The 24,817-nt window shown below is 42.5% G+C and overlaps 1 protein-coding gene across 1 annotated transcript in view; it reads right to left on the bottom strand.

Moving 5' to 3' along the window:
- DMBT1 (deleted in malignant brain tumors 1) overlaps nucleotides 1-24,817 on the bottom strand; it is a 62,623-nt gene that overhangs the window by 14,804 nt on the left and 23,002 nt on the right. Inside the window, 6 exon segments of the mRNA XM_065670715.1 lie at nucleotides 13,272-13,510; nucleotides 13,512-13,604; nucleotides 13,748-13,795; nucleotides 13,903-14,232; nucleotides 14,355-14,402; nucleotides 16,645-16,741. Of these exon segments, the coding sequence (XP_065526787.1) occupies nucleotides 13,272-13,510; nucleotides 13,512-13,604; nucleotides 13,748-13,795; nucleotides 13,903-14,232; nucleotides 14,355-14,402; nucleotides 16,645-16,741 (855 nt within the window).

The raw sequence follows: 24,817 nt of genomic DNA, 5'->3' as shown, positions 1-24,817 counted from the left end.
CTGGTGTCGATTAATGTGGCAAATCTCAGCCATGAATGTCTTAAAGCTTTGGCATATTTTAAATGAAATAAGACCTGGTGACACTGTTCAAGTATCACTGAGGAGTCCCTGAAGAATCTTGTAGTTGAAGCAACACCGGTGCCAATATGAACCGACTGATTTTTGGCACTTTTAAGTTCAAGTCAAAACTGTGTTTACTGATAGACTGTTAGATTGAAGAAAGGTTGAAGATAATTGGGATCAGACAATAACTTTTTGTGCAAATGTGCAGAAAAATCAGTGGATTTTATGTATAGGTAAGTAAATTATAGAATCATAGAATCATAGAATAGTTAGGGTTGGAAAGGACCTCAAGATCATCCAGTTCCAATCCCCCTGCCATGGGCAGGGACACCTCACACTAAACCATCCCACACAAGGCTTCATCCAACCTGGCCTTGAACACTGCCAGGGATGGAGCACTCACAACCTCCCTGGGCAACCCATTCCAGTGCCTCACCACCCTCACAGGAAAGAATTTCCTCCTTAGATCCAATCTAAACTTCCCCTGTTTAAGTTTTAACCCGTTACCCTTGTCCTGTCACTACAGTCCCTGACGAAGAGTCCCTCCCCAGCATCCCTATAGGCCCCCTTCAGACACTGGAAAGCTGCTCTGAGGTCCCCACGCAGCCTTCTCTTCTCCCGGCTGTACAGCCCCAACTTCCTCAGCCTGTCTTCATACGGGAGGTGCTCCAGTCCCCTGATCATCCTCGTGGCCCTTCTCTGGACTTGTTCCAACAGTTCCATGTCCTTTTTATGTTGAGGACACCAGAACTGCACACAATGCTCCAGGTGAGGTCTCACAGAGCAGAGTAGGTTATCTGCTCACAAGAGCAGAGTAGGTTAAATTACATAGGTTGCAACTTAACTTTATTCCAGAATTTCCTTTAAACCATTTTAAAGTATGTGTGTGGGGAAAGTTCAGATTTCTAATAAGATTCTATCTTAATATATTCCTTGTATAGTGGCAATTAAAGCTATATCATTCTTTGAAGAATGAATACAAAGCTTTTCCACAACATGAAACAATGCCTAACTCAATTCATCACTCTCTTGACAGAGTGGTTACTTTCCTCTGTTTCTGTGTATTAACCACTTAACAAGAAAAAGCTGATGACCATCCTAACACTGAAGAGCCAGAATATTGTTCTTCACCTAATTTTTACCTCTAAAGCCGTCATGTCTTGAATGGCATTATCAAGAGTTAAAATTGGTGGCACAATTGTTGCCATGTACAAATTTATTGCCCTGCAGGGGCAATCATCAAGGATGAAGACTAAAGAACATAACCTAGAAAGTCTTTGCACAAAGGCCAGCATTTTGGAATGGAAGAAGGAAGTGCAAAGGGTAGAAAGCCAAAGATAATATTGGAAGCCTTGAAAATAAACATTGAGAAAGACAAATATGTTTTTCTTTATACAAACGACCACATTTGCACATGAATGAGGAAATGTACACACCTGGTATTCTCTATTCATATTCTTCTGATTTTGACATCTTAGCAAGAAGCAAAAAAATCCAGTATATTTGACCAATCAAACACTGCAATCAGTGAACCAAAAGAAAGTGATGGCTGGCAATTCCTCTCCAAACTCTTGTAATAACTGAAAAGGGTGGGGAGGAAAGGGAACACGAAAGTGATTCCCAGGCAAATCAAGTGAAAAAACTCATGTCAAACTGTGCAGGTAAATGGACAACACTGATTAATGAATTCTTCACTACAAACTTCAAACATCTAGATCTTTCTAGACATCTTCATTACTAGACAATCTCTGCACAGTATGAATAAATGTTTTGTTCTAATTAATTTGTATTATTTAATTAATGATAATACCATACAGCATATTTTCATCCTTCCCGTTGACTAGGTAAATCTCTTGCACTAACACAGTTTTATTCTCTAGGACTTCTTCTGGCAGTTTAAAGTGTTTCTTAGCACATTATTCAGTGAAAGAAGTTACACCAAGCTTTCATAACACTTCCTCTTCTGCTGACTATTAGGAGACTTCTGCAGATGTACTGGCTTTTGTGAGGTCCAAATGAAAACCAATGAGAAAACTCATCAGCTTTAATCAAAGATTAATCAGCTTTAATCAAAGATTAATCAGCTTTCACCTGTGACCGTAAGAAAGTCCTTCTGCACAAAAGAATGATAGTCTGAATACACACATTATGACTCAATGAGGCATCTTATTCTAATTTATCAGGTTCCTTGATGGCCTCTTGGGCATTGTTGCCCATGTTGTGTGAAGCATGTCATTGCAAATCAACTAGCATGTATTTAGTGGTGAGGATGCAGGTAGATCAGAACTGTCTACTGCTAGGAGTGAAATCCACTGCATTTACTGGTAGATTTCATAGAATTATAGAACCTCAGACTTGTTTGGGTTGAAGGGACCTTAAAGCTCATCCAGTTCCACCCCCTGCCATGGGCAGGGACCCCTTCCACTAGAGCAGCTTGCTCCAAGCCCCTGTGTCCATCCTGGCCTTGAACACTGCCAGGGATGGGGCAGCCACAGCTCCTCTGGGCACCCTGTGCCAGCGTGTCACCACCATAACAGGGAAGAATTTCTTGAATAGGAAGGTTCTCAGCACAGAGGTCATTCACCAGGAGCATGACCCTTTACTCCTCATCAAATCCAGTTCTATTGAATCCTGCATTTTCATGTGTGGATCAAGGAAGGTGGCTGAAAATAAGAAGGATGAATCTGAGACACCGACTACTTGAGCAGTGTTTTCTAAAGCAACATTTAGCATGGAAACAGCTTGGTGCTTCTACCTTGCATTCTGATACAATCTTGATATATCTCCATCTGGGAGCTGTAGCACAGACCTAGTGTGGGAAGATTCAGCTCTGAACAGCACAACCACATTGCAGGCTGAAGACACCAACAACCTAGGTCTAGGATCTTTCTGCTTTTTTAATTGTCACAATAATATTAATAGGCTACGAGAAGTAGAAAAAGTACCATCAAACTGTGCCCTGGAATATGTTGGGGCAGCAACACCACAGCAGCAAGACCACAGCAGAAAGGGGCAGGAGAGAAAACAGCAGGCTGGGAAGAGCAGAGGGGAAGGTCCTCTTCTAGAGAGACAAGAAAACTCAGGTCCAAGAAAGTCTTCACTGTGCTGAGCAGCTTGTTGGGTTTCTCCAAGCCTGGACAATCTCTGGTCCACACAACAGGACTAGATAAAAGGCAGGTTAACCTCCTGGGTAGCTCTGCCTTTCAGAGATGGCTGTAGGCAGAGAGGAGTGCAGGACCTTCCTCAAGCCTTGTACCTCATGTGTATTAAAAATTAACTGTGGGCAATGCCAGCCCTTCCTTGTATGGTTTCTTCTCCACAGCATGGAGAGGCAGCGAGAGGCCTGCCTGGAATCACCAGGAGAAGGCAGCTTGAGGTAAGAAATGGTACAGGCTGTAATGCTGATTCCCATCAGAACTACCCTTATAGAATCATAGAATAGTTAGGGTTGGAAAGGACCTTAAGATCATCCAGTTCCAACCCCCCTGCCATGGGCAGGGACATCTCACACTAAACCATCCCACCCAAGGCTCTGTCCAACCTGGCCTTGAACACTGCCAGGGATGGAGCACTCACAACCTCCCTGGGCAACCCATTCCAGTGCCTCACCACCCTAACAGGAAAGAATTTCCTCCTTAGATCCAATCTAAACTTCCCCTGTTTCAGTTTGAACCCGTTACCCCTTGTCCTGTCACCACAGTCCCTGATGAAGAGTCCCTCCCCAGCATCCCTGCAGGCCCCCTTCAGGTACTGGAAGGCTGCTCTGAGGTCCCCACGCAGCCTTCTCTTCTTCAGGCTGAACAGCCCCAACTTCCTCAGCCTGTCTTCATACGGGAGGTGCTCCAGTCCCTGATCATCCTCGTGGCCTCCTCTGGACTTGTTCCAGCAGTTCCATGTCCTTTTTATGTTGAGGACACCAGAACTGCACACAATGCTCCAGGTGAGGTCTCACAAGAGCAGAGTAGAGGGGCAGGATCACCTCCTTCGACCTGTTGGTCACGCTCCTTTTGATGCAGCCCAGGATATGGTTGGCTTTCTGGGCTGTGAGCGCACACTGCCTCATCAGGTCAGGATGTCACGCTGGAGTACAGCCCACCTTCCTTACACGTCATTACTTTGTCCCTGGCTCACCTCACACATAGTACATTATCCTCTTACCAATGAACTTCCCTCTTTCATATCTGGCTAGTAAACAGGAAAGGCTAAAGTAGAGAGTTTCTCAATCAAATACCAATGACCTTTCCACTTGTGTTAAGTACCTGCTCCCAAACAGATTCTTCCTTTATTATTTTTAATTCATTTTGTTTTCACATGGGGATAGGAGACAGGCTACACTTCCTTATGGCAGCTTACTTACATTCTTTCTCTCCCCCTCATTACAGGTGTAGAAATTAGTCAGAACAAGAGCAGAAATCATTGCTCGGCAAAGTCACTTTGTCAGAAGCCATGTTCTTCCTGTCAATAACTTAGCTGGGAGTTCAGATGTTGAGAGGTATTAGTTATTTAGCTTTAAATAGTAAGATTTAAGTAGACCAAGTCACTTAGAGTTCTAATATTGTGTGGTTTATTATGCTGTTTGCTTAGCTTTACTTGCTTAGCATGAGTAGTTACAGTTGTTGAAACCTTAGGCTGCAAGCTGTGGACTTTTACCTAGATATGCCTTCAGCTGGAACAGAGTTAATCTTCTTTGTCATTTTCATAGTAGCTGGTACAGTGCTGTGGTTTGTCTTTACTATGAGAAGAATGTTGATAACACACTGATGTTTTAGTGGTTGCTAAGTAATGCTTACCCTAGGTCTGGGACTTTCTTAGTGTCCCAAGATCTGCTGATGAGCAGGTGCACAAGAAAGGCAAACCAGAAGATAAGGAGGCTACAGTCATCAGCAGAAGCTGCAACTTGACAAGATAAGAACAGTTAATAGCCTGCTTGCATGGATACTGAGAAAGAGTCCATACAGGTATTAGAAGACCCCCATTGGACTAAAAAGGCACATGAAGTATGTGGGAAGGGTGGGTACTGATCTCTTCTCCCAAGTAACAGGTGATAAGACAAGAGGAAATGACCTCAAGTTGTACCAGGGAAGGTTTGGACTGGCTATTAGGAATAATTCCTTCCCCAAAAGGTGGTCACGCATTGGAACAGGCTGCACAGGGCAGTGGTGGAGTGGGCACCGTTCCTGGAAGTGTTCACACACCATGTACACGAGGCCCACAGTGACATGGGTTAGTGGTGGATTTGGCAGTCCTGGTGTAATGGTTGGACTTGGTGATCTTAAAGATCTTTACCGACCAAGCTGATTCTATGATTCTATGATTTTTTTGTTAGGGGTTTCTCTCTGGAGGCATCCAGCTCGAGCTGCCCCTTTTGCTGTACCTCTCAATCACTAAATTATTTCTCCCTGGGATCAGATCTGAGATTCTGCCATGGGACACCTAGAGCTGAACTGGAAGGAAGAGAGCATGTGTGTGAGCCAGGAGCTGGAAAAGGCACCCATCGGTTCACTGGAGCTTCCTGCTGTGAAGGGACTCTGGTCCCAGCAGGCAGGTGGTGTGTGTGCAACTCCTTGAATGGTGTGTGAGCACTCAGGCAGAGGCTTCTCCCCTGATGCAGACAAATAGGTGTCATGTTTGCAAGTACACAAAAAAAAGTATTGCTCAAAAAATCATAGAATCACAGAATGGTTTGGTTTGGAGAGGACCTTAAGATCATCCAGTTCCAACCCCCCTGCCATGGGCAGGGACACCTCACACTAAACCATCCCACCCAAGGCTTCATCCAACCTGGCCTTGAACACTGCCAGGGATGGAGCACTCACAACCTCCCTGGGCAACCGATTCCAGTGTCTCACCACCCTAACGGGAAAGAATTTCCTCCTTATAGCCAATCTAAACTTCCCCTGTTTAAGTTTGAACCCGTTACCCCTTGTCCTGTCACCACAGTCCCTGATGAAGAGTCCCTCCCCAGCATCCCTATAGGCCCCCTTCAGACACTGGAAGGCTGCTCTGAGGTCCCCACGCAGCCTTCTCTTCTCCAGGAGAACAGCCCCAACTTCTGAACAGCCCCAACTTCCTCAGCCTATCTCCATATGGGAGGTGCTCCAGTCCCCTGATCATCCTCGCGGCCTCCTCTGGACTTGCTCCAACAGCTCCATGTCCTTTCTTTCCTGGTTTTTCTTAATTACACGTTTATGTAACATATTTGATGATATTTGTCCTCTATACAAAATCTTATAAATGGCCTACATTTCCCAGAGAAATAAGCAATTGTGAAGAACCACACCCCATGCACAGGAGCATGGCTCATCATTAAGGTATTTTTACTGCAGAGAAACATCTGTCTCAGACTACTTTCCAGAGTATCTTAGGGTGCTACGCAGGGGATTTATCTGCGCATCAGCAATGGCAAAATAAATCAGTTCTTCATTCTCAAGTCACTTAAATCACTCTTCTCACACAGATGCTCAAACAGGTGCTCAACTGAGATGCTCTGAAATGTCCAGTGTTGAAAATGGTACCTTATTCAGATGCTGGGATGGAAGAATCAACCTTTCTTAAGACCTGAAGTGTATTTGTACTTTATTTAAAGCCAGGCTCCTTCATAGGTTCAGTGCATGGTAACACTTGGTGTTCTCTTGATACAGATTTTCAATCTGAATCTTGATACAGATTCTTCAAACAAAATCTGGATGGAATAGTCAAGTGAGAGTTATCCTCTACACAGATTGCAAAACCAAACAGTGAAGCAGATGGCTGGTGAAAATGGTCTTCCACCTTGGAAGGTCTTGGCGTGCCTCTCACATTATCTGGTATGGGATGGGTTCCTGCAGCTTACGCTTCAAAAGAAATCCCCCCACTGTGAGAACAGCAGCAGCCAGCACCACAATGGCCACAGCCAGAGGAGCATGAGAGCTGGCAGCAGTCACTGGGTCCTGAGACTCCCCTTTCACCTTGATGTCAGATGCCAGCTCTGTGCATAAAAGGGAAAGAAAGAGGTTTACATTTGTTTTCCTGAGCTGGTTAATCTCAAAGGTAGTTAGGCAAAGAGAGCTTGAACCAAAATGTTGCAATCTGGATTTTGCCAGATTACCAGAAACCAAGCTGGTTTATTGTACACTGTGTCACCAATGATTCTGTGCCCATGCAAAAAGTTAAAGAGCAACTAAGTTTGTAATGATTATACTCTAAGACCATAAGATGCTGCTTTCTTACAGTGGAAACAGCAGCCACAGGACACTGGGAAACACGATTTGCAAGGGGACCTATGGATTGGTTGCTAATAAATGTGACATGCCAGTCAGGCACAGGCGGCTTTGAAAAAGTAGTATAACCCTGCAGGGAGATGAGTTACATCTCATCCCTCTTCCCACAGAACTGAATGAATTGCCATTTGCCATGTGCAGAATTAATAATGGATGTAAACTGTGATCGAAAGGAAACAGTTGTAAACTTTACAAAGCAATTGTATTTAAAAAGTAATAAAAAATTCCACAGAGGAATTAGAGCAGAGTGGTGGATAAACCAGAAAAGCCTTTTTGAGAGCTGGCTTTCGTGTCTGACACACAAACATACAGTAATACACAGTCTTACATTCTCTAAGTTATTTAAACTTACCAGCATCCCTGTTCTCAGCATGAGCTTCCCGAAGCTGGACAGGTCCAATAACAACACTCATTTTTTCCTGGGAAGAGCCTGCATCCCTCTTGAATCTATTAACACAACCTTGATAGCAGCGGGAAGAGTAGTCGTAGGCCCTGCACACCACCAGCTCACACTGCAGGTAAACTGATTGGTATTGATTAACAAATGAAAAAGCATTAAAGGCAAACCGAGCAACACTGCTGTATGGTGAATAGTAAGAAGAGTAGGTAGGATCCTTGACACACCTAGAAAGACATAAAATGAACAGATTAGCTGTTGTGAATAAAATCACTAGTACACTATCTCTGTGCAGTATTTCTGAGTTTAAATGTAAAAATGGAAGGTAAAAGTGTAAGAGAACTCAACAGGATAAAGAGAAAAAGTGTGGTTTTGGCAACAAGAGCAATTTAGACACAAACGTAAGAGTGGCAGTGATTTCTACCACAGTAATGCAAGCAATACAGGGGTTTCATAGCTCAACAAAGTTTGTGCAAATAAGAATAGCTGAAAAATAGCTAAACCAAGAACAGCTGAAAAATAACTAGTGGTTCTGCTGGTTTCTGCGTTTCAGGTGAGGACCTGGGTTGCGTTTGGAAAAAGGATTATCCACTGCAAGGCCCCTGCAGCTTGTTGCAGAAAGAGAAAGGGCCCCTTTCTATTCTAGAAGGACAAAACTAATTCCAATATACATTTTATTCTGGAAAATAAGCATGCTCTTCATTCCTTCAGTTTATGTAGAGTACCTTGCTTGAGGAATCTGGACTCCTCACCGAGGTCTCCAGATGTTTCACAGAGCAAGATGCTAGATTAACTTTCCTGCCAGTGAGTTTCACTTCCTGACAATTTCTAGCCTTAGAAGTTACCTAACCTGGATCCTGGTTATTCTGGTTTAATTTTAAAAGATCACCATAACACACCCACAATTGTTATCCCAGAATGTTTCAAAGTCGCATTTCCCTAATAAATACACCAAGGGTTTTAAGTCCTCGCATTCTTAATTTCTTTTATACTGCAGTGGTATCCCAACACACCTGATCTTTATAGATTAATGTTAGTGACTTAGTGTTCAAGGCCAGGTTGGACAGGGCTTGGAGCAACCTGGTCCAGTGGAAGGTGTCCCTGCCCGTGGCAGGGGGTTGGAACTGGATGAGCTTTAACCTCTCATCCAACCCAAACCATTCTAGGGTTCTATGAAATACGTTTGCTTTTGGCACAGTTCCATGGCACATGAATAAAATTATCAGGAAGATTATCAGACTCTATTTGCTCCATCTCCCTGGTGAGTGTCCTGCTCACAAAGGTAGGCATTCCTTCTGTGTCCCACTTACTGATATGTGTTTTTATAGTTAAAATGAAAAGAAAACCCAACAAGAGGACAAAACCTTCCTAAGATTCATATCAAGTGTAAAAGGGAGGACATTCACCCAGCAGGCAGGAGGCACTGTGTCCTTTCTTTAGCCTGTCATAAGCCTGACTTACAGTTTAGCAGTAGGTTACCACACTGCTAAGGTTACTGATGTGAGCACCCTCCCAGGAGACAGAGAAATTACAATCCCACCAAGCACAGAAGACAAATAAGCTACCATGAGTTTTTCATTCCTGGAACAAAATGGGACACTGAGAGCCACACCTTTATGCTTTTAGTTCCTTGTTGGTTTTGCATCCTTTACAAGAATCCACAACTTTTCCATCTCAAATCAGAAGGCACAAATTAAGCAAAATGTTTTGGGTTTCTAGAGTAGCAAAGAAAGGCTAAGGAATTTATCTTCTCTTTGAACAGACTGTTTTGCATTCTAATTATGATGCTGTGAAATCCTAATTCTTATGCATGGAAACATAGAACCATTGACATCCCAACAATTCATGTATCTATTTCAGAAACAAATTCAGGCCTCTGTTTCTAAGTTTCTATGCTGCCTCCTTGAGTGTGCCCAGTGCTTGACTGCAACTTCTGAATGTCATTTTTTTGTCATATTATATTTGATTCAGGCTTTCCCAAAAGGTCTCTCTTAGAAGTATATTTGTATTGAGAATTGCAGCCAACATACACTGGCCCTCAGTCACCTCTTTCATAAATGAAGCTCTTTCAGATCTATGCCTGCAAATACTTAAGTCATTCTAGAAAGTCCTTACCCACTTCTGATCAATTCATAAGCCAGTGTTCTAAAGTTGTTAGGATCAGGTGATGCCACACATGTGTCCACAAACACCGCCAGATTTGGGTCAGAGCTGTGAAGGGAAGCTTGAAGGAACAAATTCTGATTCAGGTCAACGTAGTATGGGAAGTCATGCACTGGCCACAAGAAAGATGAGGAATTGTAGAATGTCAGGTTCATGCTGTATCTGCCATACTGTGACAGGCTTTCATTGACATTAATGGTGTCATTAGCAATGTACATTGCTTGCAGCCAGGTGTTCTGGAGCATTTTGCAGTTGACACTCAAGTAAAGGTCACTTTGCCTCTTGATGATGTAACCGAAAGCAGGCACTCTTATCACATTGGAGTAGGTGATTGTTTCGTTGTTGACCTGTTCGACACATTAAATGAGTACAAAATCATTGCATGTAGTCATGTTCACAGTGTGTACTGTGACGTTCTGCATGTACCAGGTCCTAATATTAGTTGGAGAGAATGCGTCATACTCAGAAACCCCAAGCAACATGGGTGGGTTTGCTCACTTAACTCTCTCCTATACTTTGTTCCCTAAACCATCACTCTGAAACAGATACAGGGATTGCCTAAGCACTGGGAAGGATAAGTAGGAATGTTTAAGAAACCTTAGCCTCCAGAAGAATATTTCTTTTCTGTGTTTTGAATGCCTGTGGGCTTCAACACCATTTGCAATTCATTACAGTTTTGCAAACGTCTATTAAATTTCCATTGCCCAAACCTGGAGAACTCTCCAAAATATGTTGACACCTACCTGTCTGCGTGTACCACAGCCGTTGTATGGAATGTTGAATATAACTTCAGTTGATGTAAATGTTGGTCTACAGTAAGGGTCAGACAAGCTGATGTTCCACACTGAATAGCCCTGTGACTGGAGATAATGCCTGTCCACTGCTGCGCGCATGTATGTTGGCAAGCATACAAGAGCTAGAGAAGAAAATATGAAATACAAATTATTTCAGGTACTTGACAATGTTTGCATAGAGCCATAGAATCAGCCAGGTTGGAAAAAGACCTTTATGATCATCTAGTCCAATCGTTACCCCAGGACTGCCAAGGCCACCACCAAACCATGTCACTAAGGGCCTTGTCTACACAGTTTTTGGATGATGATTCCACCACTTCCCTGGTCAGTCTGTTCCAATGCTTGTTACAGCTTCAATAAATGCAATACCCTACCATTTATGGGAGAGAATTCATAAACTGAACCACTTATTTTTACGCCTTAGACATGAATAAGCAGGAGTCTCTGACAAACTTCAGCAGACAGTCGGTTACTAACCTGACCAAAATATGTAGCTTACGTTAGGCTTTTGCTGAGACCTTGAGCCTGTATCACCTGTATACACAAAAATGCTAAAAAGTGGGAGTTTTTCCTGAACAAGAATCCAAAAGCTATTACGGAAGGTTTAGAACTAAATGTACATAACGGCTTGTAGAAGCACTGCTTAAGTAGGGGGATCATAGAATCGTAGAATAGTTAGGGTTGAAAAGGATCTTTAGGTCATCATGATGGTTCACTGAGTCCATGGCATGAGAAACAAGGATGTGGGGGAGAATCTGTCCGTTAGTAGAGAGAGATACCTGATGACACACAACAGTTCTGCTTTGAATGCTTGGACTAGGAAGCCTCCAAAGGTCCTTTCTAAGCAATATTTCTATGATTCTATGAAAATCTGACCACAAAGGTAGGAAAAAATATGTATGAATAATGTTGTGATAAGAAGAAATATGATTTTAGACTGGCCATTGTAGAAAACATCTCAAGGCAATTAATTTGATGCTTAAAATGTTTTTTAAATTAAAAAAGATTATTCTCTGATGGTGATTATGAAAGTCAGGTAGGAATGTCACCTATGTGCAACAACATTAATACTTATTTAGCAAATAAAATCAGGGTATAAAAGCTTCTAAGCAAAGAAAACATTACAAGCAGAATGGAAACTTACTGGTGGTATGGTCTGTTGGAATGGACCGATACTCAGCACGAAACCCTCTATCAGAATATCTGGAGTCACTGTGAAATCTGACAGCCATGAAGTTGGACGATGATGTGTACGTAAGACCATAATTAGAACAAATTTTTCCAAGCAGAGGAGAAGTGTTGGGTGGCCCATCATAAATCTCAATATAGTCATTCTGGCATCCACCTTGCAACCTGAGGGAGAAACATGAATGTATAATAAAATACATTTGAAACCCTCAGGTTTTAAGTGCTGACAAATAATGAACTAGAATACTTCACTCACACAATTGTCATGCAATATTTATAATACATTTATAATCATGGCATATGTGCCTGGGAATTTGGGTTGGAACTAGGTGATCTTAGGGACCTTTCCAACCCTAACTATTCTATGATTCTAACTGTGGCTGCAGTTGAGGTTTGAGACCCATTTATTGCCCAAGCAAGAAACAGTTTACTTACTGAATATTTCTAAATGTGAGTGTAATGCGGAAATTATTCTCTACTTGTATTTGCCACAAACAATCTGCATTATTTGGATAATTCAGAGGATAATAAGGACTCTCAAGTGTTCCAGAGGGATTAAAAAGTAAACCACCACAAATATATTTTTTAGCTGAAAAAAAGAGAAGAAAATAATATATAAATGTGATATCCATAGATTGATTTATAATAAAATAAAACTATATTCTATATATCCAGCCACAGCTCCAAGAGTTTAAATCTCTAGAGAGAGAACTGAAGAGTGGTGCTATTCTGACTCAGGCTATAAGTGGGATGATCTCTTCAGAGATCTCTGACACTCTGATTCTATTTTGCATTTGGTAGGCTTAAGACATAAATGGATATGAAAGGAAACAAGTGGTGCTGGGCCAAATAACAAAAAAAAAAAAAGTGAAGAAAAGAAATGTTTCTCCCCCAAAATCACCACCACAGTCTGAAATCCATCCCCAGGAAAATAATCAGACAGACACAGGGGAGATGCATGTAGGATTTAAACAGCACCCACAACGGCTTTTCCCAAAAGCATTACAATGTGCAAATGATATGACTCCAACCTATAATCTTGCAAATAATACATCTCAACAGTAGTGCACCATATAAATGAAAACAGAACAGAAACCTGGAGTAGTCACTGCTGGAGTGGGAACACTGGTAATATTTGTGGCATCTGCAGAGAAGGAAAAGAAAGAAGCACATGAGAACACTGTGGAAGAAGGGGCAAAGTTATGGTTTCTTCCAGCACTGGGGAGGTTGGTGCCAGCCCATCAGTTGGGCCATGGAGAGGCTGGTGACCTTGACAGGCTGGTCATCCAAGGTACAAGCAACAAACAACACAATCTCTGAAGACATCTTCAACACAGACCTAAATGTGGCCCACAAGAACCTGTTCTTGAAAGTGTCCTGGAATTTAGGAAAGAAAAGCAGTGGTACCTGAGAACACAACACCAGCATCTTCACTATGGCAACAGTTGTGGACACCCCAGCCACTGTGGCTGCACTGGAAGAGGGAGGACTTGTACCCAGTGCAGCGCACGTTGTCCAGGTAGATACTGCCTGTGCCTTGTCCAAAGTAGGCCTTGGATGTGGCAGCAACGGCAAAGCCACATCCCAGCTGCCTGCACACGACCTCAGCATCCTTCAGGTCCCAGCTGTCACCCACTGTGCCCCGATCCCAAGTGGGAAATATCTATGCACCCCTCACACTGGTGTCTACCGTTCAGCAGGCTCAGGGAGGCACATGGAAAGGAGGAGACAGGGAAAACGCTGGAAAAGTGCTCGGACTGCTACCCTCTAATAATGTCTTTCCTGTCTCTTCTCTCCCATGGAGAAGACCCAAGACCCCCCTCTGAGCCACTGACTGGCACTGCCAGAAGTGGCGAGGAAAACCATGAGAGATGGAAACTTACTTGGAGGAAAGGATGTTATGGAGCTCTCTGTGGTCGTGGCTGTGGTATCTGTAGGAGAGAAAGAAGAAGTTGAGGATCCCATGGGAAAGGATGAAGGCTATGGTTTCTTCCAGCCCTGGGGATGTTGATGCCAGCCCACGACATTTGCAGTGCACATCTTGTGTGTCTTGGGAGACTGGTCATCCATGGTGGAAGCAGCAGAGTCAGAGTCTTTGGATACGCCCCCCAAAAAGCTAACCGTGGCCCACAAGAGCCCTTGTTGAAACTCTCCTGAAGTTTGCAAAGGAAAAGCAATGGTACCTGAGCACACAACACCAGCATCTTCACTGTGGCAGCAGTTGTGGACACCCCAGCCGCTGTGGCTGCACTGGAAGAGGGAGGACTTGTTCCCAGTGCAGCGCATGTCGTCCGGGTAGATACTGCCTGTGCCTTGTCCAAAGTAGGCCTTGGATGTGGCAGCAACGGCAAAGCCACATCCCAGCTGCCTGGATGAAGGCTATGGTTTCTTCCAGCCCTGGGGATTTTGGTGCCAGCCCACGACATCTGCAGTGCACATCTTGTGTGTCTTGTGTGTCTTTTTGGAAAACCTTAAGAAGTGGAGACCTACCTGGATGAACGGATGTTATGAAGCTCTCTGTGATTGTGGCTGTGGCATCTATAGGAGAGAAAGAGAAAGAAGCAGTTGAGGATCCCATGGAAAATGATGAAGGCCATGGTTTCTTCCAGCTGTGGAGATGTTGGTGCCAGCACACGTTGTGCGCCAATGGGGAGCTGTAGTTTCTTAGGAGCTTGTCATCCATGGTGCGAGTAACAAAAACCACAGTCTTTGAGTATGTCTCCATAACATTTAATCTCCAGGCAAGAAAATGCAAATTTCGTGTTTGCCTAGAGTCGTTGTAGGTGTAACGTACCTGGAAGCATTTTAGGTTACTTTAGACAGTGCTCTGATCTATCTCCTAGCTGAAGTCACCTTTGGATTCAAACTATTATACAGTCTTTTATTCTTTGATTCTATGAAATTATTGTTCTTGGTGCAAATGTCTGGTTTTAGTGAGTGTCTAAATTTGACAATGGAAGTGATAAATTCAGATAAGTTATGTTTTCTATAGAGAGATGCATCTTTTGTTTTGTGTTGCATTCCAACTCAGAGCTTTGCTCTCCATGTTTTCATGCCGCATGCTTGGTAGCCCCAAGGACTGGAAGACTGATGCCCTGCCTTGGTTCGAATGTTTCACAGCACCATGCTCCTATATGTCCCTCCTGCCACTGGGCATTTTGAGGTCCCTGAGCTGGAATACTGACAGTACTGCCCAAAAATAATGCATAGACAGAAAATGTGAAAAATGCAGATGCACATGAAGACATTGGCATGGTGGCCATGGCCATGATACTTATAATTGTGAAGAAGGGAAAGAAGCAAGTGAGGAACTTTTAATCTTAATAACGTTGTGAAGACTACCTCTCTCAGATCTATGAATTTCACTTAACTGTTTTACAAATTAAAATAAGAACAGTGCTGAGGAACTTGTTTCTAAGGAGATTCACTTGTTCCACGTGGTGATTAGTACAACAGCAGATTGAGACTCAATGGCTTTGGATCAGACAGACAATAGAGGTGTGGTGAAGATTTATTGGAATACGAGTTTCAGGAAAAAGATCTGCTGCATATTTTGCCCACTGACATGCATCCTCTGATGATATAGAGGCATCCTTTCCTCTAGGACATATTAGTAATCAATTTTAAAAACTTCTTCATTCATACCATATAGAATAGCAATATGTGTCTTAGTATTATGCTTCCCTTAAATTGTGTAAAGCTAAATAAGTATTGGGTGGTTCCATGTGCATCAGCAAGGCTAAATTTGAAGTCTTTCAAAGCAAATACGCATCGCAGCCAAAGAAATTATATTCCCTCTTAATTCCATACCGAAAGCCACACATGTATAGGAACAAAGTATTTCAGTAGCATTTTCATGGTAGTATTTTTTTTTAATTTGCTTTATACTAGTGCTACAAGACACTACTGCAAACCAGAACAATATTAATTTCATCATACTAAATTTACTTCAACATGGAAAATAGTTAATCACAGTATCAATTGGGTCGTATCTTCAATAAGACAACATGATGCTACCTAATTTCAGTCTGGTTTGCTTCTAATCTTTGCACAAAGTTCATTATACTAGCACATGAATTGCATGTATGGAACCAGTGTAGAGGCATAAGATATCCCTTTTTCAACTACCTGTTTCAGAAGAATGTTCTTTAAAGATCATAAGTGGTTTACCTGAGATGGCATCCAGGAGTGCTGAATTAAAGAGGAATAACCAAAGCAAGTTCTTGGTGATGTCCATCTTGTCAAGAGATGCCCATAGAGCAGAGCATCAGAATTTATACTCTGCATCTGTGAAAAGGTGAGGGTTCCAAGGTCAGTCTGGTTCAGGTATGTCTGTTTTCTTATGCAATATTTTTATGACTGATTTACAGAATGATTATATAGGAAAGCCAAAGTTTTGATTTCCTGGAAAATTTGTCCTACTGCCCATATTATAAATTATCTTAATGGTATGTGCAGGCCCAGTGTTACCTTTGGAACCAGACTAGTGAATCAATACGTTTCTTTGCCCCCACCATCCCAATTTTATTCATTTACTGCTTCTACTTAATGACTTACTTAAGCAGATTGTAACGTATTGTAAGGTGAGAGAGCAAATCCATAGCAGGCATTGGGTACATCCCTCAGCAGAGAGCTCTAGTCTCATAAGTGTTTATATTTCTTATAGTTTCCACTTGAAATTACAGACTGGTTTCCTTGCTGCTTGTACACAAACTGCATGTCGTAAGTGGGACTATGTCAGGTATCAGAAGTAAATTAAAACCAGCTATTTGTAACCTACCCTAAGTGGACCTCATCATGCTCTGCCTTACCAATGTCTTCCCTTAATCTTCTTCTATGTTCCTTAGCTGAATTTGCCAAAAAGGCTTCTTTCAATCCTTTGAATCACAAAGTTTATAAAAAGGGAAAGGAGTATGGGTTGAAGTAAAATCAAAATTCCTGTTGAACTGATTTCCTTGTTTGGCCTATGAGAAGTCTTAATGGAGATATAGACCACTTAGGGTACAAAAGCCCATAGTCCTGTCCTTCTAATCTGTTTGCTGGAGTCACTATATTGCACATCTACTGTTTCTCCTCATCTGTCGAGGAGAAATATAGGCCAGCTACAAACAGGCCAATTGTTGGTCTAATATTCTACTCATTACACTTCTTCCAGGCTGTACCTATGTTTTAATTTTGGCTATGATACAGATGGCAACCAAATCGCAATAGTTGACATAACTCATGATTTCTGCTCATATATTTCAATCTTCCTCTTATAGAAAAGCATAGCTTGGGTCTAGAGACAATGGGAATAAAGAGTCCTGTTTCTGCAAAAGTTCACAGAGCTAGAATAGAGGAAGGAAAGACAAAAGACCAGAGTCCAGAATCAGAAGCTTTCAAAACAGCTGTTGAGAAGAGCAAACAAACTGGAGGACAATGGTAAATACAACTGATTGTATTCATGTGTTAATAAAGAAATGTAAGCAAGCCTGAACATTGCTATTCACAGCTTGACTGTTCCCAACAAAAGCAAAAACAATACCATGTGCTCTGTGGAGCAACCACACATGGTGTCCTGGGTTTACCAGGAGCCGTTTTGCTCCTTCTTAGTAACTGGTGCAAGCTCTGTGTTTTGACTTCCAGCCTGGGCAGAGAGCTGATAACACCGATTGGTTTTAATTGTTGTTAAGTAACGTTTATTCTGGCCAAGGACTCTGTGAGTCTCATGCTCTGCTGGGGACGAGGGGAGGCCGGGAGGAAGCAGAGACAGGACACCTGACCCGAACTAGCCAAAGAGGTATTCCATACCACAGCACGTCATGCCCAGGGAGGTAACGGGCAGTTACCCGGAAGGACACACTCTCTCTTCGGGGGGGTCGAACTCGTTCGGCGGTGGTATCGTATTCTCTTGTTATTTTCTCTTATCATTATTATCATCGGTGGTAGCAGCAGTGGTTTGTGTTATACCTTAGTTACTGGGCTGTGCTTATCTCAACCTGTGGGAGTTACATTCTCCTGATTCTCCTCCCCATCCCTCTGGGAGTGGGGAGGGTCGGGGGCGGGGGGGTGAGTGGACGAGCGGTGTGGATCGGTTTAAACCACGACACATGGTTATTGGAAAGGGGCTACTGGGTCATAATCCTGCCTCTAAATTCTTGAAAAATAAGACCAATGTGCAGACCAAGTGTAAGCAGTTGGAAAGCAGTTTTGGAGAAAAAGGACTGGGGCTCCTGGTGAACAAACTGACCATGATCCAGTGGCATCCTGGTGTTGCATTCAGAGAAGCGGTGCCAGCAGGTCTAGGGAGGTGACCCTCCCCCTGTACTCAGCACTGGTGAGACACACTTGGGCTGCAGGTTCCAGTTCTGGCTCCCCAGTACAAGAGAGACATGGACATACTGAAGCAAGCCTAGCCATTAAGATGATTAGGGAACTGGAGCATCTCTCATAAGAGTAGAGGCCCACAGAAGAGATGGTTCAGGGACATCTCATCAATGCATACAAAAACCTGATCGGTTGGAGTAAAGACAGGGCCAGACTCCTCTCAGTGGTGCCTCATGGCAGGATAAGAAGCAATAAGCATGAAATGAAATACAGTAAATTCCATTTAAACATAACAAAAGAGAATGTCACTATGAGGGTGGTCATGCAGTGAATTGGCTCCCAGCAGGATTATAGATTCCTCCATTCTTCAAGATATTCAAACCCAGCTGCACACATTCCTGAGCAACCTGTTTTCTCTGACCCTGCTTTGAGCAAGGAAATTGGTCATCCAGCCTTAGTTGGTCTATGACACCGTGAATAGAAAATCTATGGATGATGTCAAAGAGATTCAAGAACAGAGGAGGACTAAATGCACTGTAGTTAAATTTATCTACAGCAATTAAATCTCCTAGTGTGGATCTTCAACACAAACTTGGCTTTCAATTCTTGGAAACTTGGCTTAACCAGTTCTGGTCATCCCCCTTAACTGAGGGATGTATCAAACACGCATATCTGACACTTACAGTAAATATTCTTTAACTTATACAAAAACACATGTCTTCAGGTTTGATAACAGGCGCCTTTCATTTGCAGCTGCTAAAATGCCAGTGTCCTCTGTACAAAATACTCTACTTTCTATTACACATACTGACATCAGAGCAGCAGGAAGTTTGCTACAGTGCCATAAAACCCTGCAAATAACCAGATGTATGAGGCTCTGCTTCTGATAACGTATTAACATCCCATCACTGTTCTCATTTCAGTAATAAATGGAAACTAAAGCCTCAGTTCTTGACCACATATCACTGAGATAGACAGGATACATGGGATTGGTTTTGACTTACCATAATACGTAAGTTCTGGTGTGTAACAGGTACGGGTAACGGGTTAAAACTGAAACAGGGGAAGTTTAGATTGGATCTAAGGAAGAAATTCTTTACTGTGAGGGTGGTGAGGCTCTGAAATGGGTTGCCCAGGGAGGTTGTGAGTGCTCCATCCCTGGCAGTGTTCAAGGACGGGTTGGACAGAGCCTTGGGTGCCATGGTTTAGTGTGAGGTGTCCCTGCCCATGGCACGGGGGTTGCAACTTGATGATCTTAAGGTCCTTTCCAACCCTAACTATTCTATGATTCCATGATTCGATGTCAGGCACATGAAACCTAAAGAAGTTTCTCTAAGAAAATCAGCCTTAGTTAACTCATGATAACTTCTATCAGGTCTAAACTACCAAAGATGGAGTTTTCCAAACACAGTTGTCATTCTTAGTGGCACTTCAAACTGTTGAAGAATACAGAAAGCTCTGCCATCTTCCTTCATCAATCATTTTCTTTCAGTTTAAGAAAGAAAAAATGAAAAGATTTTTACTTACTATAATATTCTATGCTCTAGATCCACGGACTGATTTTCTGCCATGTGCTTCTTACAAGAGGGAGCTTGAACACATCAGTTCTTGACATTGATCCTTTTTATCTGCCATGAATGCTCTGCAGGCCTTCAGTTCTTAGACGTGTTCCCATTCATTTCATGCTGTACACGGATGGGTAATACCCCATCAGTATTTCTCAGGCTTTTACTCTGCTTTGCTTTGACCCTACAACAGGAGAAAATTCAATTATAAGTCTAAAAAAATGGCAAAAACAAGTATCAGAAATCTCATGAAGGTTTGTATACAGGTGTCCTGGGTTCAGCAGTAGCAGTCATTTTTCTCCTTCTTAGTAGCTAGTGCAGTGCTATGTTTTCATTTTTTGGCCTGGGAACAGCGCTGATAACGCCGATGTTTTCAGTTGCTGCTCAAATGTTTGGTCTGGCCAAGGACTTTCTGAGCCTCATGCTCTGCCAGGGAGGAGGGGAGGCTGGGAGGAAGCAGAGACAGGACACCTGACCCAATCTAGCCAAAGAGGTATTCCATACCACAGCACGTCAAGCCCAGGATGTAACTGGGAGTTACCCAGAAGAGGTATCAGTCAGTGCTCGGCTGGGGGGAGTGGGGCGAGTTATTGAGTTATTGGTTGGCTGGTGTTGAGGTGTTGTATTCTTTCCTCTTGTTATTTCCTTTATCATTATTATTACTGGTGGTAGCAGCAGTGATTTGTGTTATACCTTAGTTACTAAACTGTTCTTATCTCAGCCCGTGGGAGTTGCATTCTTTTCAATTCTCCTCTCCGTCCCTCCAGGAGCAGGGGGAGGGCAAGAAGGGGGGGGGGGAGTGAGAGAGCGCGACTGCGTGATTTATTACTGATTTTTGTTTAAACCATGACAACAGGTGAAATATATCTGTGCCTAAGTCTAACATTTGCATAGTGTCCTGGTTGAGTGGGGTCTCTTATCCACAAAGCAATCTGGAAAAACTAAAGAAGTTTTGAATTGCTGCAACATCCCTCACCTCTGGTTGTAAGCACATTTGTATCTGAAATCTGGGTACAGCCACATTGGGTAGCATAGAGTGAGTTTTCTTCCCTTTTTCAGACTTAATCAGGCAGAAATATAGAGACTGTACACAGCTGTTTGATGGTTTCCTTGAGGCTGGGGATTTCAGGTGTTCAAGGCAAGGTTGGATGAAGTCTTGTGTGGGATGGTTTAGTGTGAGGTGTCCCTGCCCATGGCAGGGGGGCTGGAACTGGATGATCTTGAGGTCCTTTCCAACCCTAACTATTCTATGATTCTATGATTCTATGATTCAGGAATCTATATTATTCTGCATATGCCTATATAGCAGCTGGTGGTCAGCCACATGGCTGACTGTCCCTATCTGGTATGTGGAGTTGAGTATGTCCTTAATCCTTTCGTAGAGCTGTTTACACTTCTTATCCGAGAGCATATATATCAAAAGATGCAATCTTTATAAACAGATACTTACAAATTTATCTGAATACATGTTCAAGTGATGCACTACCAACTCCAGTGGCAGACCACGCCATTTGATTTGATCATGCCTAAACCAGCAGTTCAATATTGCTTCTTTTACTGTCCCTAGCAATTACCTCCTTATTTGAATAGTGACCCATCTTATGCTATTTTCACATCTTATACAACTTTACTGTATTTGCTTTCTCATTGCCCGTTCCCCTATTTGATTTAAAATCTGTAGATCTCTGATCTGCTCCTCTCTATTTTCTGGGCACTGCTCCTGTCTTCCACTATGTGGCAGCTGCATCTTTTCCTACTGATTTATATCTGATTCTCAAGCCCTGCTTTTACCTTCCAGCCTGTTTTTATACTCCTTAATTTTAACCATCATTAAGTCTTTAAAGCATTTCTAGTTTAGTGATTTTTAGCCTTCAAGTAATACCAGTTTCCTTTCTAAACTTTACTGAGATATCAGATATGTATCAGATGTGGGGTTAGAACTGGACGATCTTTACAGTCCCTTCCAACCCAAACCATTCTGTGATTCTATGTGGGGGAGCCTAAGGCAGCTAGCTATTGATAGAGAAGGTGTCAACCAAGATGACAACTTGTACCAAGATTTCCAACTCTTCTCAGCGTTACGATCTGTTCACCTTCATGCCCTGACCTTGCCTTTAACTGAGAAGGACCAGCAGAAGGAAACGGTGCTGCTAGTTGCCAAAGGGATTGAATTGCATAAGTCACCACTTCACTTGCAGAAATACCTAGATAAATGAAAAGCCACATGCGCTCAAAACAGAGAGAGTCCATCAGAGGGTTGTACTGCAGGGGTGTGCTATGTGTTTTACACAGAAACCCAAAGGAAGAAACGTAGGGAAGTAATACACGTTTCTTTCCATGTGAAAGATTATTTCAATATAAGGCACGTAAGTCAGTCATTTAGCAGTTTCACGTGTTTCCTTCTCAGCACCAGCCACTTATAAAGTGTTGCTCAACTTTTATGCTACTTTATAGCTGATACAAACTGATAAATATCAAAGACCTTCTACAGAAAGCTAAAAGTGACCTGCACGCACGACTTTGTCTAAATACTTTTAACTGTTCCAGTTCCTTTCAAGAATGTGTTTCCATGTCTGGTTTAAGCTACGCCTCCATATTTTCCACTTTTGTTCTCACAACTTGACAATAGCTTATTTCTGAAAACTTTCAATGACCTTGTGAACTTCCAGAAGCATATAAAAGTAATTCTATGGCCACAATATGATACCTTTGTAAAGGAACTTCATAGAATCACAGAATAGTCAGGGATGGAAAGGACCTGAAGATCATCCAGTTCCAACCCCCCTGCCATGGCCAGGGACACCTCACACTAAACCATCTCACCCAAGGCTCTGTCCAACCTGCCCTTGAACCCTGCCAGGGATGGAGCACTCACAACCTCCCTGGGCAACCCATTCCAGTGCCTCACCGCCCTAACAGGAAAGAATTTCCTCCTTAGATCTAATCTAAACTTCCCCTGTTTAGATTTTAACCTGTTACCCCTTGTCCTGTCACTACAGTCCCCGATGAAGAGTCCCTCCCCGGCATCCCTGTAGGCCCCCTTCAGACACTGGAAGGCCGCTCTGAGGTCTCCACGCAGCCTTCTCATCTCCAGGCTGAACAGCCCCAACTTCCTCAGCCTGTCTTCATACGGGAGGTGCTCCAGTCCCCTGATCATCCTCGTGGCCTCCTCTGGACTTGTTCCAACAGTTCCATATCCTTTTGATGTTGAGGACACCAGAATTGCACACAATGCTCCAAGTGAGGTGTCATGAGAGCAGCTTCTGTTCATCCTATATACCTGCCAGAATTTGTAATAATTCAAAAAATTACCTTAAAGCTGTTTTAATTCTGATTAAACAGAGAAATATAAAGAAAAAGCTGACTTAAGCTACAGTACATTTTATTTACTTGGAATGTTATTGACTCAAAAAGAAGTTTTTATATGCATGGTGTTCAAGGAAATTCCAAAGCTAACAGTTTAAGAATTCCTTTTTGAGATGCAACTTAAACACACTTAAATTATTTAATGCTTTTAATCCTAAAGAAGCCAATCGAACTAAAGGCCTTGATTCCTAAACAAACGTATGTCTACAGTGCTAGCCAATGCTGGTTTTCATGATTTCCCTACTGATATCATGCAAGGTCTTCCCAAAGACTCCTGAACTGGTAGCCTGGACAGCAGATGTCTACATTGTGCTGCTCAGCAATGTGTCTTTTTCAGGAATTTTATCTTTTTTCAGAGCTTAAATCCCAGAAGAATCACAGGGTTATAATGGAAAAGTCAGGATTACTGCTTTTACCTTTTCTCTGCTCAAGGCCCCAGTCATCTTTAACTTTAGGACAAAGGTCGTGGGCCTTGATTTGTTGTTTGAAGTAGAACTAGATTGTTGTTTGTATCTATCATATTTCTTAATATTTCTCACTGCATTTCCTCCTTGCAGAGATCTGAAAGGATCAAACAATTTAAGTTAGGAATGCATAGTTTTAATCATTAAAATCTGCACCAAAGATAAAATGATCCATTAAAAAACAATTCTTCATATCCCAAGTCTGATACGCAGTGCAACACGACCTAATTTTCTGAGCTGTATGTTCCATTTTGTCTGAATCACAAATATAGCAAGATAGAATGCAAACTGCAGTGTGTGTGCCATTTCTTTTTACTTTATTTTTCCCACCTAACTGGGCAGATGATTTCTGTCAATATGCTCTTTGCACTATGAAGGGTGCCCTAGGTGTGATAATCTGAGGCAAGAGGAGCATGGTGTTTATTAAATGGATGATGGGCAATGACAAATATGAATGCACCTCACCTATTCCTCCTCCAACTAGGCATTATCAAACAATTTGTAGACAGGGAAAAGGAGTTAGTGAATTTTGCCACACTAGATTATGTCAGTTTCACAGCTATATCGCTATATTAGATATTGCACTATGTATTGACATTTAACAAGGAGCCAAGATAGGTTGTTAAAATTAAATATTTGAATTAGAAACAAAACTTTGCAAATGTTTAAATAAGCTTTGTGCATAACTTTTCTGCTATGAATAATCTCCCAAAAGATTTAGAAATTAGTGAGGCACTTAAATGTTTGCCTTAACCTCTGCAAGATCAGGCCTCCAATACACTTCCCGAGCTCCATTCAGAAGATATTTGCTGAAGTACTTACCGCTCAACTGATGTACTTAGTTCATAAATTTCCCAACAAAGGTGCATTTGAGTGCAACACACCTGAACCTCCACATTGGAAAACTCCCAAAGGCCAAACCAGGCTGTGCTATGCCTTTCTACAGAGCCGGGCGCAAGGGTTTGACCATACCGATGTCAAGGAGTAGGTTTTGTTCTTTAGTGTGAAAGCACAACAGTACTCTCTGAGTAAGTCTGAGAAAGTGGTAAGATCTTCCCAATAGACTCCAGGCTATATTTGCCATTACATAAATCACTGAGAATTAGTATAGAGAAGAGAGTCTAGAAGTTGGCTGTAGCACAATGCATGGACAGGCACTGGCTACACTGACTACCCAAGTGACCACAGTCTGTTGAAAAGGCTAGGCAAGTCTTAGCTGCCTAACCCAGTCACTTCAGACCTTGCAAACAAT

Source organism: Lathamus discolor, chromosome 3 (genome assembly GCF_037157495.1).
Source record: "Lathamus discolor isolate bLatDis1 chromosome 3, bLatDis1.hap1, whole genome shotgun sequence".
Classification (NCBI taxonomy): Eukaryota; Metazoa; Chordata; class Aves; order Psittaciformes; family Psittacidae; genus Lathamus; species Lathamus discolor.
Note: the sequence above shows the minus strand (reverse complement) of the source record. Positions and strands in the feature narration are given on the sequence as shown.